The sequence below is a fragment of the Loxodonta africana genome, chromosome 26, assembly GCF_030014295.1.
Source record: "Loxodonta africana isolate mLoxAfr1 chromosome 26, mLoxAfr1.hap2, whole genome shotgun sequence".
Taxonomy (NCBI): domain Eukaryota; kingdom Metazoa; phylum Chordata; class Mammalia; order Proboscidea; family Elephantidae; genus Loxodonta; species Loxodonta africana.
The window spans coordinates 16,750,554-16,767,332 of record NC_087367.1 but is presented as its reverse complement, the minus strand read 5'-3'; the positions used below and the strand labels follow the sequence as shown (position 1 = coordinate 16,767,332).

General features: G+C 39.7%; 1 protein-coding gene across 1 annotated transcript in view; it reads right to left on the bottom strand.

The window, feature by feature from the left end:
- Positions 1-16,779, bottom strand: part of SRBD1 (S1 RNA binding domain 1) — a 235,540-nt gene that overhangs the window by 30,767 nt on the left and 187,994 nt on the right. The window contains exons 17-18 of the mRNA XM_010595907.3: positions 5,675-5,781; positions 3,456-3,632 (exon numbers count right to left, since the gene is read on the bottom strand). Of these exons, the coding sequence (XP_010594209.1) occupies positions 3,456-3,632; positions 5,675-5,781 (284 nt within the window). The remainder of the gene's footprint in view (positions 1-3,455; positions 3,633-5,674; positions 5,782-16,779) is intronic.

Sequence of the window (16,779 nt, the reverse complement as noted above, 5' to 3'; positions counted from 1 at the left end):
AGTGATTGCTAGGTCTTTCTCCTGAGGAGCCACTGGGCGAGTCTGAAATGCGACCTTATGATTAGCAGCCTAGCTCTTAACCACTGCGCAACCAGGGCTCCTTCACAACCACTAAGATGGCTATTACCAGGAGAAAAAAAAAAAAAAAACCTGGAAAACGACAAGTGTTGGTGAGAATGTGCAGAAATTGGAACCCTCACGCATTGCTGTTAGGAAGGTAAAATGGGCCAGCTGCTGTGAAAAACATTTTGGTGGTTCCTCAAAAAAATTAAATATAGTATGATAATATGACCCAGCAATTATACTCCTAGGTATATACCCAAAAGGTTTGAAAGCAAAGCCTCAAACAGGTACTTGTACACAGATGTTAACTGCAGCATGATTTACGATAGTCAAAACGTAGAAATAATCCAAGCGTCCATCAGCCGATGAGTAAATAAACTAAATGTGGCATATACTCATAATGGGATATTATTTAGTTACAAAGAGAAAGTTCTGATATGATATGGACAAACCTTCAAAACATTATGCTAAGTGAAAGAAATCAGACACACAAAAACAAATATTGTATGATTCCACTTATATAAAAATATCTAGAACAGGCAAATGCATAGAGACAAAAGCATACTATTGGTCACGGGGTGGGGGGTGGGGAATGTGGGGTTATGGCCTAAGGGCTACTGTGTTTCTGTCTGGGGTGATGAAAACATTTCAGAAATAGTGGTAATGGCTACACAACATGGTGAATGCCATTAATGTCTCTGAATTGTATCCTTAAAAATGGTTAAAAAAAAAAAAAAGCAAACTTTTTGTCACACATACTTTACCACACACACACACACACACACACACACACACAAAAGATATCAAAGTAAAGAACATTATACAGGATAACAATATTCCGTTCTGAATAAGCTATGATCTACCAAGAAGATCTAACAGTTCTGAATCTTCATGTACCTAATTATCAGCTGAAAACAATAAAGCTTTAAAACAACCCAAATATTCGTTAATGAGGCACTAAATCCATTACCACTGAGCGGATTCCAAGTCACAGCAACACTACAGGACAGAGTAGAAGAGCCCCCGTAGGGTTTCCAAGGCTATAATCTTTATGGAAGCAGACTGCCCCATCTTTCTTCTGTGGAGTAGCTGGTGGGTTCGACCCACTGACCTTTCGGTTAGCAGCTGAGTGCTTTATGGGTTTGCCACCCTTAATAGGGCATTACTTAAAATTATGGTGTACTCATATAATTAAACAGTATACAGACGTTATAAAGAGTAATACCAATCTGTATGTAATGATTTGAGAAGAGACGCAAGATACATGTTTGAAACAAATAAAGCAAGTTCCAAATAGTTGTACAGCATGATCCCTTCTCTATGGCTGAACGACATTCTCTCATATGTACAGTAATTACTGATAGGGAAGGACTTACTTAGATCATTTTGCTATATGCTTTTTATGTGTCCTATATAGGGTCGCTATGAGTTGGAACAGACTCGACGGCAGTGGGTTGGTATACCTTACAAGGAGCTCTGGTGGCGCAGTGGTTAAGAGCTCAGCTGCTAACCAAAAGGCTGGCAGTTCAAATCTACCAGCTGCTCCTTGGAAATCCTACGGGGCAGTTCTACTCTGTTCTATAGGGTCGCTATGAGTCTGAATCAACTTGACGCCAGTGGGTTTGGTATGGCTCAGGATAGGGCAGTGTTTCGTTCTGTTGAACATAGGGGGGCTGTGAGTGGTAAATGACACGACTGCACCTAACAACTGACCTTTTTGTCCCTCATTTCCTCCCATACTGAATTCTTCTGTTTTAGTTGATTGTTTTGTAGTGAACCATTTTAATTCTCATTTCTTTTTGTGTAAATTTTAAAGATATTTTCACTGTGATTACCATGGGGATTACACTTAATATCCTAAATTTATAAAAGTCTAGTTTAAATTAATACCGACTTAACTTCTTCAGTTGCACACAAAAATTCTATTCTTATATAGCTCTGTTCTGCACCCTCTTATATTGCTATTGTCACAATTTACACAATTATAGACTGTGTGTCTTTTACTTTTCACTTTATTTTTTTAATACCACTTGAATTTTCTAATCATACATTTAAAAAACATATAAATCAATAAACACGAGTTACTTTATCCTCAATTTTCCACTTCTAGCTTTTGGGTTTTTGGGTTGAATGGTCTACTGAGAAAGAACTTTCCCCTACTACAGTGTTCTACAAAATTTACCCGAGTTTTCTTCTGGTACTTCTACAGTTTCACTTTTTACCTTAAGTCTATGACTCATCTGGAACTTATTTTGAGTATGAGGAGTGAGGTGGCCCTACAGCTTCTCCCACACATATCAAATTCCTGCCAGTTATCATAATATCATTTACTGGATAATTAATCAATTTTTTTCCCCAGTGTTCTGACATGTCTCCTTTATTATAGACTAAATTCCACCTATGTTTCGGTGGATTCCAGATACTTTCAATACTATTCTACTTCTGTATCAAAACCAAACTGTTAATTACTATAGCTTCATAATGTTTTCTAATATCCCATGGGGCTGGTCTTCCCTTAAGTAGTCTCTTCTTTAGAATAAAGACTATTTGGCCATACGAACTTTATTATAGTTCTGTCAAAAGAAAAAAAAATATGAATGAACCAGGTAGACTAGCAGATATAAAACTAGCAGATATATAAAAGCTATTCTTTCATAATCTACTGTACCCAATTTCTCTGTTTTGTGCTACCAGGATTAGAAAGCAAAAAGTTAGCTCTTAAATCTACAAGACTGAAAATTAATGTTTTGGTCATTTTGGGGTGGACAGAGAGAAGGGAAGTCTATCTACGGTCAGAGGAACTAGCTATGTCCGTATCAAGTGGTCAGTGTAAACTCGCCATGGTCACACAGTCTCATACCAGTCCTCCCCACTTGCTATGCTCCAGTCACACTTGCTTTACTTCAGTTCTCGAACACACCGAAGTTGTTCCTGCGTTAGGACCGGGCACGTTTGCTGGCTGCCCTGCCTGGAATGGTTTCCCTCTGCCGTCTGTGTGGTTTGCTCCTTCATTTCACTGAAAACCCTGTTCGAATAACTCTTCAGCAAGCACTTCATCTAAAGCAGTTGTCCCGCTCACCAAGATGCTATTATACTTCCCTGTTTGGATTTTAATAGCCCTTATTAGCATCTGAAACTATTCACTTGACTACTTTATTAAATAGATTAAAATATAACTCCAAGAGAACAGGGAATTTGCTGGCTTGTTCACTGCTGTATTCCTGGTGCCAAGAAGAGTGCCTAGCAAAGACAAGACACTCACCACATACTGAACGAATGAATGAACAAGCGGACATCTAGGATTTACACCGGTAAGGAGGATGGGTGAAAACAGGAACGGGGGGTGGGGGAGGAGCTGATAATGGAACATTAGTATACACTTTAGTAATCACCTGCAAAATGTTCGAATATAATCCTGGTTGATCCTGATGAAGCCAGCACATTGCTGGAAGGATTTGGGACCTAGCCCTTTCACTTTCTTTAGCTGTTCTCGGTTGATGAAGGGCCCGTTTTTCTCTCGCCATTCAATGATATTTTTGGCTCGGTTGGCATTGAGTCCCGCGATATGCCTAAAAAATAAACCAAATGAATGATGTGGCAGATACGGAGTTTAAAAAGTTCTGGAAAAAGATTTGAAAAGGCAGTGACATTTTCCTTGGGATAATAAAAACAACTGCAATTACATATTGTCGTATGTTTCTAAGTTAATCAAAAAGGGAGTTAATTAAAAAGGATAAAGAAGAAACAGTTGTCAAAGAGGAGAGAAGGACAACAGAATGCAAAATAAGCTGCTATAAAAAAAAAAAACTATAAAGGTGGTAAAAAGGTTAACCCTGATGCAAGAAAAAGAGCTGTTCGTCAGAGTATTTCTACACCGTTCGCATTCCTTTTATCTCTGAATCAAGCAACAGTGCTACCTGTTCCTCTTTAGCTTACAAAATGAGCTAGCAGCAATGGTTACCATAGCTACCATTGTTTTGCATTATCTTTTTTTATTTTTGGTAAATCTATTCTAACTAATGTAAAGGTATTTAATGATGAATGTCATGGTTCATAGAAAAGTATGAAAACTACAGTGAAATCTGAAGCTGTCAGGGATTTCATTTTACTTGGATACACAATCAACGTCCATGGAAGCAGCAGTCAAGAAATCAAATGGTGTGTTGCGCTGGGCAAATCTGCTGCAGAAGTCCTCTTTAAAGTGTTACAAAGCAAAGATGTCACTTTGATGAATAAGATGTGCCTGACCCAAGCCATGGTATTTTCAATTGTCTCATTATGCATGTGAAAGCTAGACAATGAATAAGGAAGACTGATGAAGAACTGATGCCTTTGAATTATGATGTTGGTGAAGAATACTGAATACACCACGGAGTGCCAGAAAAATGAACAAATCTGTCTCAGAAGAAGTACAGCCAGAATGCCCCTTAGAAGGGATGATGGCGAAACTTCGTCTCATGTCCTCTGGACATGTTATCAGGAGGGGTGAGTCCCTGAAGAAGGACATCATGCTTGGTAGAGGGTCAGTGAAAGAGAGGAAGACCCTCAATGAGATGGACTGACACACTGGCTGCAACAATGGGCTCAAGCACAGCAACGATTGTGAGGATGGCAAGGGAACAGGCAATGTTTCATTCTGTTCTACATAGGGTTGCTATGAGTTGGAATAGACTCGATGGAACCTAACAATAACGACATATCATTAAGTAGTCTGCTTTGTTTTAATTAAAAGATTACTATTTCAGAGAATCTTAATTCTGTGGGTCTGTGGAATTTGTGTAGCTATGGTAGAAAAGCAACACCTTAAAATGCTAAGGGATATTTTCCACTATACCTGTTTCAATGCAAAATGGCCTGGACCTAGTGAATTTCATGCTTCATCTGCAGAACTGTGAAATAAATGCAAGGTTGTGAACAAAAAAGCAGCTCTTCTATAACCACAGGAGACTGAGTATGTAAGAGGTGATTATAGTACAATGGAGATTTTGATATGTGACTTGTGGAATCAGAGTAAAAATACAGTAAGTATACCGTGAACAAGGAGCCCTGATGGCAGTTTGAACCCACCAGCCAATCTCCTAGAGAAATATGTGGCAGTCTGCTTCCATAAAAATTACAGCCTTGGAAACTCTATGGGGCAGTTCTACTCTGTCCTGTAGGGTCACTCTTAGTTGAAACTGACTTGATAGTAACGGGTTTGGTTTTGGTTTATATCTTGAACTCTCAGAATTTATCTGTTGGCTACTGCCAGCTTTGACAGAGACATGCAAGAGGCTGAACTAGTGAAAAATATCTATCTGATGTGGTGAGAAGCAGCCCTTTTCCATGTTAACCTTATTTAAATTCTATTAGCGACACTAATTCACTCAATGGTTACCATCTGCTCTTCACTTTAGATTTACAATATTAAAGATGATAATGTGAATTGTTATAATAGTTTTCTTAAATGATGTCTTCCCCTCTGACTGATTACTTAAAGCTATGTGAACCCAAACATTTTCTATACTTGACAACTTTATACACATGTGTCTCCTTGTTCTTGCTGAGCTGGACTGGATGGCCAATTAAACTCGAGCTTCTGTGATCTTCAGCCACAGACGTCCTGTCTCACCTTAACAAAACTTCTGAACAGATGTTAATATCCACTCCCACAAAGCTGACACATTCTTCTACGATACTGTCCAGTGTTGCCTTGAGTAAAATCTGGGATACATCATGCTGAAAAGACAGAGATCAAATATCAATCAAAAGTGAGGGAGATCGCGTTCCTGGGCTGTCCCACTACTTTGTCTCTATTACTGGTAGCCGGCTAAGACGCACCACGGGAAGTTTCTTCATTTCTATTAAACACGGTTAGCAGATGGAACTGAGCTGAACTTAAGGAATCTGTCTTCTTTCTCTTTAAGCCAGTCACACACCTATCTGACTACACCACAATCAGTATTCTTCTCTTTTCTGAAACTCTGCTCGCAGCAGTGGTTCTCAAACTTTAGCTTGCATCCGTAACACCTGGAGGGTTTGTTAAAACGCAGATTTCTGGGCCCCACCCATTAAGTTTTTCATTCCCTAGTTCTGGGGTGGGGCCTAAAAATTTGCATTCTAACAAGTTCCCGGGTAAGCTATTGCTGCTGATCCTATGACCACACTTTGAGAGCTACATTCATTCATACCTTGTATTGTTATCTTCACTTGCATATGCATTTTGTTCCTTAGTTCTTCTTAAGAGAAGAAAACATTAATTATAATAGGATGCAATATAATAATATTCAGTAAGTTTGAGGAAAACCAATCTATCATGTTTCATCGAATCAAAGGTAGTATTGCTTATAAGAAGGAGTCCTGGGGTGGCACAGTTAAGAGCTGGACTACTAGCCAAAAGGCTGGTGGTTCAAACCCACCCAGAGGTGCCTCTGAAAATAGGCCCAGTGATCTGCTTCTGAAAGACGACAGCCTTGAAAACCCTATGGGACACAGTTCTACTCTGCACACATGGGGTCGCTCTGAGTAGAAAGAGACATGATGGTAACTAGCAACGACACCAACATCGCTTATAAGAAACACCATTATTTTATGTATCTCCAAGAAAGAAAATACACTGCTAATTAACTGATGACATGATGCTTTCTTATTGCTTAGAATTTTTATTTTTTAAATAGTGAAAAAATTTTTTTGACTTAGTCTTTCTATAACCATGTAGCATGCAAAAAGAAAAAGAAAAATATAAGCAATGTAAGTTGGTTAAGGTATTTCTAAAATTTCTTCACAGTCAGTGTTCAACTCTTCTTACTTTCCTACTCGGAGCTGTAGATGTTCCAAGGTTTTCCATGCAGTATTGTCCTTTATGCTATCAAGTGCGTTTGTACTGTAGCATTTCTTACAAGAGTAATCCTCTATTGTCTCTGGGATTTTCTTTTGAGCTTCAGAAGTTCATTCGGTAAGGCTGATAGTTGTTGTTGCGTGCTGCTGGGTCAATTCCAACTCATCCTGATCCTACAGGACAGAGTAGAACCATCTCATAAAGTTTCCTAGACTGTAATCCTTATGGGAGCAGATCATCAGGTCTTTTCTCCCAGGGAACAGCTGGTGGGTTTGAACCGCTGACCTTACGGTTAGCCGTTGGGTGTAAGCCTTATCTTAATCTTAACAGAAGGTATCAACAGAAGAGATTCTGGACAGCAATCACACTGTTGTTGCTGCCAGATGCGACTCATAGTGACCCTATGTAGAACAGACAAAACACTGCCTGGTCCTGCATCACCCTCACAATCATTGCTATGTTTGAGCCCGTTGTTGAAGCCACTGTGTCAATCCATCTCATCGAGGGTCTTCCTCTTTTTTGCTGACCCGCTACTTTACCAAGTAGGATGTCCTGCTCCAGGGACTGATCCCTCCTGATAACATGTCCAAAGTACATGAGATGAAGTCTCACCAGCCTCGCATCTAAGGAGCATTCTGGCTATATTTCTTCCAAGGCAGATTTGTTTGTTCTTCTGGCAGTCCATGGTATATTCAATATTCAAAGGTCTCAATTCCTCTTGGGTCTTCCTTATTCAATGTCCAGCTCTTACATGCATGTGAGGCAACTGAAAAGACCATGGCTTGGGTCAAGTGCACCTTAGTCTCAAAGTGACAACTTTGCTCTTTAACACTTAAAGATGTCTTTTGCAGCAGATTTGCCCAACACATCGTTTGATTTCTTGACTGTTGCTTCCATGGGCGTTGATTATGGATCCAAGTAAAATGAAATCTTTGACAACTTCAATATTTTCTTTGTTTATCATGAAATTGCTTACTGGTCCAGTTGTGAGGATTTTCGTTTCCTTTATGTTGAGGGATGATCCATACCGGAGGTGGTAGTCCAAGATCTTCTTCAGTAAATGTTTCAAGTCCTGTTTGCTTTCAGCAAACAAGGTTGTGCCATCTGCATATTGCAGACTGTTAATGAATCGTCCCCCAATCCTGATGTTGCGTTCTTCATAATCCAGCTTTTTGGATTATCTGCTCAGCATACAGATTGAATAAATATGTGGTGAAAGGATACAACCCTGTCACACACCTTTCCTGATTTTATACCATGCAGTATCCCCTTGTTCGATTCTAATGACTGCCTCTTGGTCTATGTACAGGTTCCTCAGGAGCACAATTAAGTGTTCTGGGATTTCCATCTTTCAAAATGTTATCCACGATTTGTTATGATCCACATAGCCAAATGCCTTTGCATAGTCAATAAATATAGGTAAACATCTTTCTGGTATTCTCTGCTTTCAGCCAAGGTCCATCTGACATCAGCAATGATATCCCTTGTTCCACATCCTCTTCTGAATCCGGCTTGAATTTCTGGCAGTTCCTTGTTGATGCACTGCTACAACTGTTTTTGAATTCTCTTCAGCAAAATTTTACTTGAATGTGATATTATTGATATTGTTCAATAATTTCCACATATAGTTGGATCATCTTTCCTTGGAACGAGCATAGACATGGATCTCTTCCAGTTGTTTGGTCAGGTAGCTATCTTTCAAACTTCTTAGCACAGGCATGTGAGCACCTTCAGGGTTACATCCATTTGTCGAAACATCTCAATTGGTATTCCATCAATTCCTAGACCCTTGTTTTTTGCCAACGCCTTCAGTGTAGGTCAGGCTTCTTTTAAGTACCCTTGGTTCGTGATCATAAGCTACCTCCTGAAATGGCCGAATGCTGACCAATTCTTTTTGGTACAGTGACTGTGTATTTCTTCCATCTTCTTTTGATGCTTCCTGTGTCATTTAATATCTTGCCCATAGAATCCTTCAATATTACAGCTCAAGGCTTGAATTTTTTCTTCAGTTCTTTCAGCTTGAGAAATGCCGAGTGTGCCCTTCCCTTAGGTTTTCTAACTCCAGTTCTTTGCACATTTCATTATAATACTTTACTTTGTCTTCTCCAGCTCCCCAATGAATCTTCTGTTCAGCACTTTCACATAATCATTTCTTCTAGTCACATCAGCTACTCTGCGTTCAATAGTATACGCTTCAGTCTCTTCTGAGATCCATTTTGGTCTTTTCTTTCTTTCCCACATTTGCTTTCTTTATGTATGGTGTCCTTGATGTCATCCCACGACTCATCTGGTCTTTAGTCATTAGGGTTCGATGCATCAAATCTATTTTTGAGATGGTCTCTAAATTCAGGTGGGATACACTCAAGGTCATAGTTTGGCTCTTGGCGACTCGTTTTAATTTTCTTCATCTTCGACTGAAACTCGCAGATGAGTAGCTGACATCTGTTGCGCAATCGGCCCCTGGCTTTGTTCTGACTGATGATATGGAGCTTCTCTGTCATCTCTCTCCCCAGACGTAGTCAACTGATTCCCGTGTATTCCTTCTGGCCCGCTCCATGCGTACAGGTTCCATTTCCGTTGTTGAAAAAGATATTTACAGTGAATAAGTCATTGGTCTCATAAAATTCTATCATGAGATCTCCGGTGTCATTTCTATCATCAATGCCATATTTTCTAACTACTTTGTCTCCAATTTGCCCATTCCAATCACCAGTAATTATCAATGCATCTTGATTGCATGTCTGCTCACTTTTAGACTGCCGAAGTTGGTAAAAACCTTCAATCTCTTCGTCTTTGGCATTGGTTGGTGTGTGTAAATTTGAATAATAGTCCCACATTAACTGGTCTTCCCTGTAGTTGTATGGATATTATCCTATCACCGACAGCGCTGTACTTCAGGACAGGTCTCGAAATGTTCTTTTTGGTGAGGGATGTGATGTCATTCCTCGTCAATTTGTTATTTCTGGCATAGTAAGCCACACGACTGTCCAATTCAAAAGGGCCAATACCAGTCCATTTCAGCTCGCTAATGCCTTCTAGGACTTCGATATTTATGCGTTTCATTTCATTTTTGAGGACTTCCCATTTTCCCTAATTCGTACTTTGTACATTCTATGTTCTGCTTATTAATGGATGACTGCAACTGTTTCTTCTCATTTTGAGTCATGCCACATCAGCAAATGAAGGTCTTGAAAGCTTGACTACAGTCATGTCATTAAGGTCAACTCTACTTCAAGGAGGCAGTAGATCCCAACCTGAGGGGCTCATCTTTCAGCTCTTTATCAGATGATCTGCTGCTGCTATTCATAAGGTTTTCACAGGCAGATATATATTTTGGAAGTAGATTGCCACGCCCTTCTTCCTAGTCTGTCTTAAACTAGAAGCTCCACTGAAACCTGTCCACCGTATTTGCTAGGTTTTTTTGAGGTGCCCTGGTGGTGCAGTGGTTACGTGTTCGGCTGCTAACCAAAAAGTCTGTGGTTTAAACCTACTGGCCGCTCTGCAAGAGAAAGATGTTGCAGTCTATTTCCATAAAGATTACAGCCTTGGAAACCCTATGGGGCAGTTCTGCCCTGTCCTTTAGGGTGGCCATGAGTAGGAACAGACTCGACAGCAATGGGTTTAGTTTTGTTTTTTTAGTTGTTGTTTGGAGTTCCTTGGTGGTGCTAATGGCTAATGTGCATGGCTGCTAGCCAAATGGTTGGGGGTTCAAGCCTGCCCAGAGGCACCTCGGAAGAAAGGCCTGCCGATCTACTTCTGAAAAATCAGCCACTGAAAGCCTGTGGAGCACAGTTCTACATGACACACAGGAGAGTGCCGTGGGTCAAAGCTGACTCAGTGGCAGCTGGCGGCTGTGGCGGTTGTTATTCACAGCTATGAGACTGTGTGACAACATCCTTTTCTTCTCCACACATTTCAAGGAAACGAGGTCTGCTAACCTTAAACTCTTAGGAAGACAATATAGTAAACAGACTCTTCAAGTTCTGCACTTACTTTACTACCATTTGATAACATCAAAAGCTGTTCTAGAAGACTGAAGGGTGTACTAGGAACTTTATTCAGGTTACAGCTAAAAATATATACATATAACAAAACATTTACCATTTTAACCATTTTTAAGTGTACAATTCAGTGACATTAATTGTATTCACAATGTTGTGTTACTATCACCACTATCGATTTCCAAAAGTTTTTCATCACCCCAAAGAGAAATTCAGTGCCCTTTAGGCAATAACTCCCATTCCTCCCTCCCCTCATCCCCTGATAACCATGAATATATTTCTGTCTCTATACATTTGCTCACTATAGATATTTTATATAAGTGACATCATGCAATATTTGTTGTTTTGTGTCTGATGTCTTTCACTTAAGTGTGATGTTTTCAAGGTTCATCCATGTTGTAGCATGTATGAGGACTTCATTTCTCTTTATGGCTAAGTAATATTCTGTTGTGTACATATACGCATTTTGTTTATTCATTCATCTGCTGATGGACACTTGGGTTGTTTCTGCCTTTTGGCTATTGTGAATAGTGCTGTAATGCACATTAATGTACTACGTGTGCTTTTCTTCTGTATATAAAAAAACCAAAATCCGTTGGCATCAAGTCAATTCTGACTCATAGCAACCCTACAGGACAGAGTAGAACTGCCCCACAGGGTTTCCAAGGAGCGCCTGGTGGATCTGAACTTTTGGTTAGCAGCCGTAATGCTGAACCACTACACCACCGTGGTTTCCTTTTTCTGTGTGTATAATATTTTTAAAAAATTTGAAGGGAAATAAGTAAATCTTTTTTTTGAGGTAGAAAAAAAAAAAAAAGGCTTGGAAGAATTGCATGATGACCTTTCCTGTAAGATCTTCACATACTCTCAAACCAAAAAGGGCAAAATTATAAGAAAATATTTTTTTAGTCAGTTGGCACTTGTTAATTAGAAAGTTTTCCCGTGGTATTTAGTTGCATATTGTGTGGGTAAAAAGAGCAAACGGCCTTATAGCCACTGAAAAAAAAAATTATTCTTGCAGCATGTAAGGATATGGTGATTTTTAAAAATGATAAATCAGCCAATAAATTAAAAATTGTATCTCTTAATGAAAACAGTATTTTGTCAAATCCATACTATTGCTACCCAAAACCCACTGCCGTCGAGTCAGTTCCGACTCATAGCAACCCTACAGGGCAGAGGAGAACTGCCCCATAGGGTTTCCAAAGAAGCAGCTGGTGGATTTGAACGCTGGTGTTTTGACTAGCAGCTGAGCTCTTAACCACTGTGCCAGCAGGACTCCATACTATTGCTCAATAATTAAAATCAATTATTATTAAGGGGTTACAGTCTGGTAGGAAACCCTGGTGGTGTTGTGGTTAAGTGCTACGGCTGCTAACCAAAGAGATGGCAGTTCGAATCCGCCAGGCACTCCTTGTAAACTCTATGGGCAGTTCTACTCTGTCCTATAGGGTCGCTATGAGTCAGAACCGACTCGATGGCACTGGGTTTGGTTTGGTTTGGTTGCAGTCTGGTATACATTTTGTGATCCAACTTGACGAGTACATATGTCAGATATGAGAGGCAAGACATTCTTACGGAGGATTCTTTTTGCATGAATTAAATATAACTTCTACATACAACTAAATGAGATATATTTGCACAAATGTAAAAATACACTGTTCAATACAAATTAAACTGGAAAAACTACAAAGGAATGAAAAATGGCAGAGGTGCAAATATGAACAAAAAATATCACAGAATTATTAAAAATTGTTCCCGATAACTGTTCTAATTGGAGTCATTAACTTGTTTACCTATTCCAACACTCTGGCAACTAAAGAAATTTCACCAAATCTCATGGACACATTAAAAATGAAGCAAAAGCTGACAGTTTTATCAAAAAACTCACTGATTAGCTAAGTTTTTGAAATAAAAATATTCAGACATTGGAGCTAAGTATACTACTTATCATATGACATCAAAGTTCGATACTATGCATTAAAGCATGTGTGAGCTCAAGAGCCAGATTCAATTTTTTTTTAATTGAAAAACAATCTCTTGGCATTTTTAAAAATTTTAATTTTGAAATAATTTAAATTTTAGAAGAAACTTCCAAGAACAGTAACAAAAAACTTCCTTGTACCCTTGTCTCAAATAAATACTTCAGTGTATTTCTAACGAATGAGGACATTGTCTTATATAACCACAGTACAATTATTAAAATCAGGACATATTATCTAATGCACAGCTCATACTCAAAGTTTATCATCTGTTCCTTCATAGTGCTTCGGTCACAGTCCTGAATTCAATCCAGGCCCAATATTGCATTTAGTTGTCTTATCTTTTCATACTCTATGCTGTTGAATATCAAAGACTACAGCTTTCAGTATGCATTATACTTCAACATAAAGAAAACAAAAATCATCATAACTGGACCAATAAGCAACATCATGATAAATGGAGAAAACACTGACGTTGTCAAGGATTTCATTCTACTTGGATTTACAATCAACACCCATGGACAGAGCAGTCAGGAAATCAAACGATGTATGCATTAGGCAAATCTGCCAAAGACCTCTTTAAAGCATTGAAAAGCAAAGATGTCACTTTGAAGACTAAGGTGCACCTGACCCAACCTGTGATATTTTCAACAGTCTCGAATGCATGCAAAGGCTGGACAATGAATAATGAGGGCTGAAGAAGAATCAATGCCTCTGAATTACGATGTTGGAGAAGAATACTGAATACACCATGGACTGCCAAAAGAACGACCGAGTCTGTCTTGGAGGAAATACAGCCAGAGTGCTCCTTGGAAGTGAGGATGGTGAGACTTCATCTCACATACTTTGGACATGTTATCAGGAGGGACTAGTCCCTGGAGAAGGACGCCATGCTTGGTAAGGTAGGAAACAATCAAAAAAAAGAACCTGATTCCGACTCGTGGTGACCCTATAGGACAGAGTGCTGTACAGCGTTTCCAGGGAGCAGGTGTTGGATATGAACTGCCGACCTCTTGGTTAGCAGCTGAGCTTTTAAATACTGGGCCACCAGGGCTCTGGTAAGACAGAGGGTCAGCGAAAAAGGAGAAGACTCTCAACCAGATGGACTGATGCAGTGGGCTCAAACACAACGATTGTGAGGATGACGCGGGACTGTAGTTGTTTCGTTCTGTTGTACACAGGGTAGCTATGAGTTGGAACTGACTCAATGGTACCTAAGAACAACAGCCAGCTACAAGCTTAAGGAACCCTGGTGGCACAGTGGTTAAGAGCTCAGTTGCTAACTGAAAAGCCAGCGGTTTGAATCCACCAGTTGCTTCATGGGAGAAAGATGTGCCAGTCTGCTTCCGTAAACATTTACATTCTTGGATACCTGCGGGACAGTTCTACTCTGTCCTGTAAGGTCGGTATTAGTCAGAATCATGTCAACAGCAATGGGTTTTTTTTTTTTTTTTTTTTTGGCACAAGCTTGCTAGTTAGCTGCTAGTTTGGTTCTCAATTCCTAATTATAACCAAGGGATACTGAACCTGTCTTAAAAAGTTTCCTGTGATGATCAAAGTTTTAAACAAACTGTATAACAACTTTATGAAGCACGAAGCTACAAAATGCATCTTTTCATATGCTATCATAATAGTCCAGTGTTTAAATTTTAATGCAGTTAGGCTTTCACTCTGTCTTCCTAGTAGGTGCTCCTATGTCCCCTAGTGGATATAGTTCGATATGGTAGAGCAAAGAGAGGGGCAACACTGGCTAAATAAAGGTCCATAAATCCTGAGTGCCTGCTTTGCCACCTACCTTTCCAAACCAGTGCCTCCCACTATCTGACTTACCATAAACGAAGAAAAACCTTAGCACATCTGCACTGGACCACACCTATTCGCCCCGTGTGGTCACATACAGAGCCTGGGCTGAAACGTAATCCTGGCTCATGACATTAGCACTAACAAACGCATACCAATCAGCTACATATTTTGACCTGACATAATACAAAGGAGTTGACGTTTTCACTGTAAATCTCTATTTTTAGGGATTGATGGTTTCATCATAAAAGTGGACTTCAGAAAATTTTAGGGTGCAAATATTTAGTCACAAGAGAGAATTTTCCCTTTCAATAAATTAAAAGTAAACCTGTATATAGAAAATCTGACCTAAAGCTATGGTGGGTGGGTGGGTGCGTGCGTGCGTGTGTGTGTGTGTAAGAGAAAGAGAAAAAGAGAGGACTCCTTCTGCACAGAAATTTTGACACCCTAGTATTTAAATTATTTAACAGGGGACAGAAGTTGGGATATAAGGGCATATTAATATGAAGAAATAAAAAAGGGTTTTCCCTGGAATTGTAGACACAAGGTTTCTTGTTCATATTTCCAGAAGTGAAGTCTTAAACATACATTTTCTCTCTTAATGCAGGTGAAATACACATGTGGCTACACACGCAGCCAGACATGAACTTGCTTCCACTCCACTGGAAACCCTGGTGGTGCAGTGGTTAAGAGTTATGGCTGCTAACCTAAAGGTCAGCTGTTCGAATCCACCAGGCGCTCCTTGGAAACTCTATGGGGCAGTTCTAGTCTGTTCTATGGGGTCGCTATGAATGGGAATCGACTTGACAGCAACGAGTTTGGTTTTCCTCTCCATTCTTACAGACAGTAAGCTTTTCCCAATTAACCCAATTAGACCTGAGGAAAACACTGCCAGGACAGGAGCCACAGTAACATGTTCCCAGTGAGCAGGAGCGGTAATACGGGAAGGCAAGGTTCTCTGCTGCTTGTATGATCCCGCCTCCACAAGACTGCGGCAACAGACAGACCAGGGGCCCACCACGCTAGCCTCCTGCAGTGGTGGGACTGAAGACTGCGTTCCAAAACTCTGCCTCCACATCGCCTCCCCCCATTTCCTATTTTATTTTTTATCCACATAATTATTACCATCTGATGCCCACAGGTCTGTGTGTAGGGGTGTGTAAATAAGTATTTGTTTTGTTCATTGCTGTATCCTGGCATGCAGTAGGTGCTCAATAATTGTTGAACAAATGGAAAAATGAGTAAATGGAGCATAGTGAAAGAAGTGGGCAGGAAGAAGCTTGTAATATTTAAGCAACTAAAAGCAGGTTGGTGAGGCTTGAGAAGCCTGGTAAAGAAGGAAGTGAACAGACAGGACTAGACTGGCGAAATGAGCAGGGCCTGGACCACACAGGACGGACCAGGTTGGCCACAGTAAAGAGTTTGCCAAGAATTGGGCCACCGGTCTCCAGATCATCTTACAAATAGTTTCTGGGTAGGTTTCTAGGTTATAAAGAATTCTTATTAACTCAGATCTTAGTCAGTTTCTAGGTCATGAACAGTTCTTATTAACTCAGATCTTAGTCAGATAGACTTGTGAGATTCTAAGCAGAGGACCCAGCTAAGCTCTGCCAGTACTCCTTTTCCAGGGAAACTATGAGATAATAAATGTGTGTTGTTTTATGCTGCTAAGTTTGCGGTAATTTATAACACAGTAACAGAAAACCAATACAAATATCTGTGCTTATTCCAGCGCCCACTGTTTGATTATCGGGTCCCTTCTGTAAACGTCAAGCCCAGTTTCATTTCACCACATACTTAACACCAGCAACTTTTTTTTTTTTTTTTTTGAGTCTAGTCTCTTTTTCCTGAAGTCTGAATTATTTGTTGTATAATAATTTATTAAGATAATTTTCCTATGTCACCTTTCTAATTCATTCCTATTGTTGCTTGAATAGATTTAAAGGCAAGTAAATGAAAAATAAACTTTCTAATGCTTATAAAAATTTATTCATTCACTCGATAAATGTTATAAATATTTATTGGGTGCCTGCTTTGTACCTGGCCCTGTTCTAGGTAATGGGAGTGCAGCAAGAGACAGACGAGACATACAATTGTCGTCAGTTGCCTTCAAATT